The sequence below is a fragment of the Phaethon lepturus genome, unplaced genomic scaffold (assembly GCF_000687285.1).
Source record: "Phaethon lepturus isolate BGI_N335 unplaced genomic scaffold, ASM68728v1 scaffold1730, whole genome shotgun sequence".
NCBI classification, from domain to species: domain Eukaryota; kingdom Metazoa; phylum Chordata; class Aves; order Phaethontiformes; family Phaethontidae; genus Phaethon; species Phaethon lepturus.
In genome coordinates this window covers 1,301-2,595 of record NW_010509602.1, presented here as the reverse complement: position 1 = coordinate 2,595, position 1,295 = coordinate 1,301, and the positions used below count along the sequence as shown (strand labels likewise).

The 1,295-nt window shown below is 59.1% G+C and overlaps 1 protein-coding gene across 1 annotated transcript in view; it reads right to left on the bottom strand.

The window, feature by feature from the left end:
* Positions 1 to 988, bottom strand: part of SPSB3 (splA/ryanodine receptor domain and SOCS box containing 3) — a gene marked incomplete at its 5' end in the record, with an annotated part of 4,589 nt that extends 3,601 nt beyond the window's left edge. Inside the window, 2 exons of the mRNA XM_010282847.1 lie at positions 1 to 62; positions 811 to 988. Of these exons, the coding sequence (XP_010281149.1) occupies positions 1 to 62; positions 811 to 988 (240 nt within the window). The remainder of the gene's footprint in view (positions 63 to 810) is intronic.
* Between the last annotated feature and the right edge of the window lie 307 nt (positions 989 to 1,295).

Below are 1,295 nucleotides of genomic sequence, written 5' to 3'. Positions count from 1 at the left end.
GTTGGCGCAGGTCAGCAGGGTGGCCGTCGACTTATTCAGGTCGTCCCACACCCAGTCGAAATCTGTTCAGGGAGCACAAGAGGGGACAAGGATGGACAAAGGCCCTCAGGGAGCCAGCCCGAAGCCAAAGCACAGGCGGACATTTGTTTTGAAGGCCTGTTGGGTTTTTTATTTACATTTTTTTACTTTTAAGAGGGTAAATCCTAGAGCTGTGCACATTAGAGAGTTGTTTAAGGCCTGAACTATTCTGCAGTATCCCACCGGGGACGGTTCAGTGCTCTGAACCCAAAGCGGTCAGCATTAACCAGTTCCCGTTTTGGCTAACACGAGGCTCCGCAGGCCCAGGCAGAGCCTCCTTTCCTCCTACCCTTCTCAAGGGGTAGCTCCGCCACGCCGCAGGCTTTCTGGGCCAGCCCAAGCCCACCCTCTGCCTACCTCTCCCCTCTGCTCTGAGCACGCCCTGCCGCGCAGCCGGGCGCCCCGCCAGCCGTACCAGGGATCAGCGGCAAAAGAGCTGTAACCACGAGGGCTGGTTTCACTGGTGGCCTCAGCTGGATTTGAAAGCAGGTCCCCAGAGGTGAACTCTCATGCATTAACAAGTTCAGCACTTAGCCCTTGAAATATCACAGGAGGCATGTGTTTGTAATCTTCCTACAGTCTACGAGGCCTTGAGATGTAAACAAAGGAGCACCGCACACCGGGACAGAGATAAGGGCCCCCGTGGAAAGCGAAAGATCCGTGCCGCCAGGCAACGTGCCCACCTCAAACCCCAAAGGACCACAGTGGGCCGCTGGGGAGCCCCTTCCTTACACTCGTCCTCCTCGCCGCACTGGCAGTCCTTGACGCGGTGGAGGGCGTGCAGGCTGGAGCAGTAGGGCGCTTCGCTCTGGTTCTCACAGTTGCAGTAGGACTCTCCGGTCACAGGGATGGCGCTCGGGATGGAAGGCGAGAGGGAGGAAAACTCTGGCTCTGAATCAGAGTCGCTGTGCTGCCAGGGAGAGAGGAGGAACGGTCGCTATTGAACGCCCCCAGGCTCAGGCAGCCAGCCTGGCAGAGGTCTGCGAGGTCTGGCACACCACAGAGCTGTGCGGGGAGGTCCCCAGGCTGGTGCCAGAGCCGGAGGTGGCACAGCTGCACCGTGCCCAGGCCTGGCCCGCCACGCCAGGAGGCGAGGGGCTGTGCCAGTCGAATAACCCTGCTTAATAACCCTAAGACCTGGCTTGCCCGTGTCTGAGCTGGAGAGACCTCTTGGCATCGGGCACTGTACAACGTGGGTACGTTCACTGTGCCTTCTA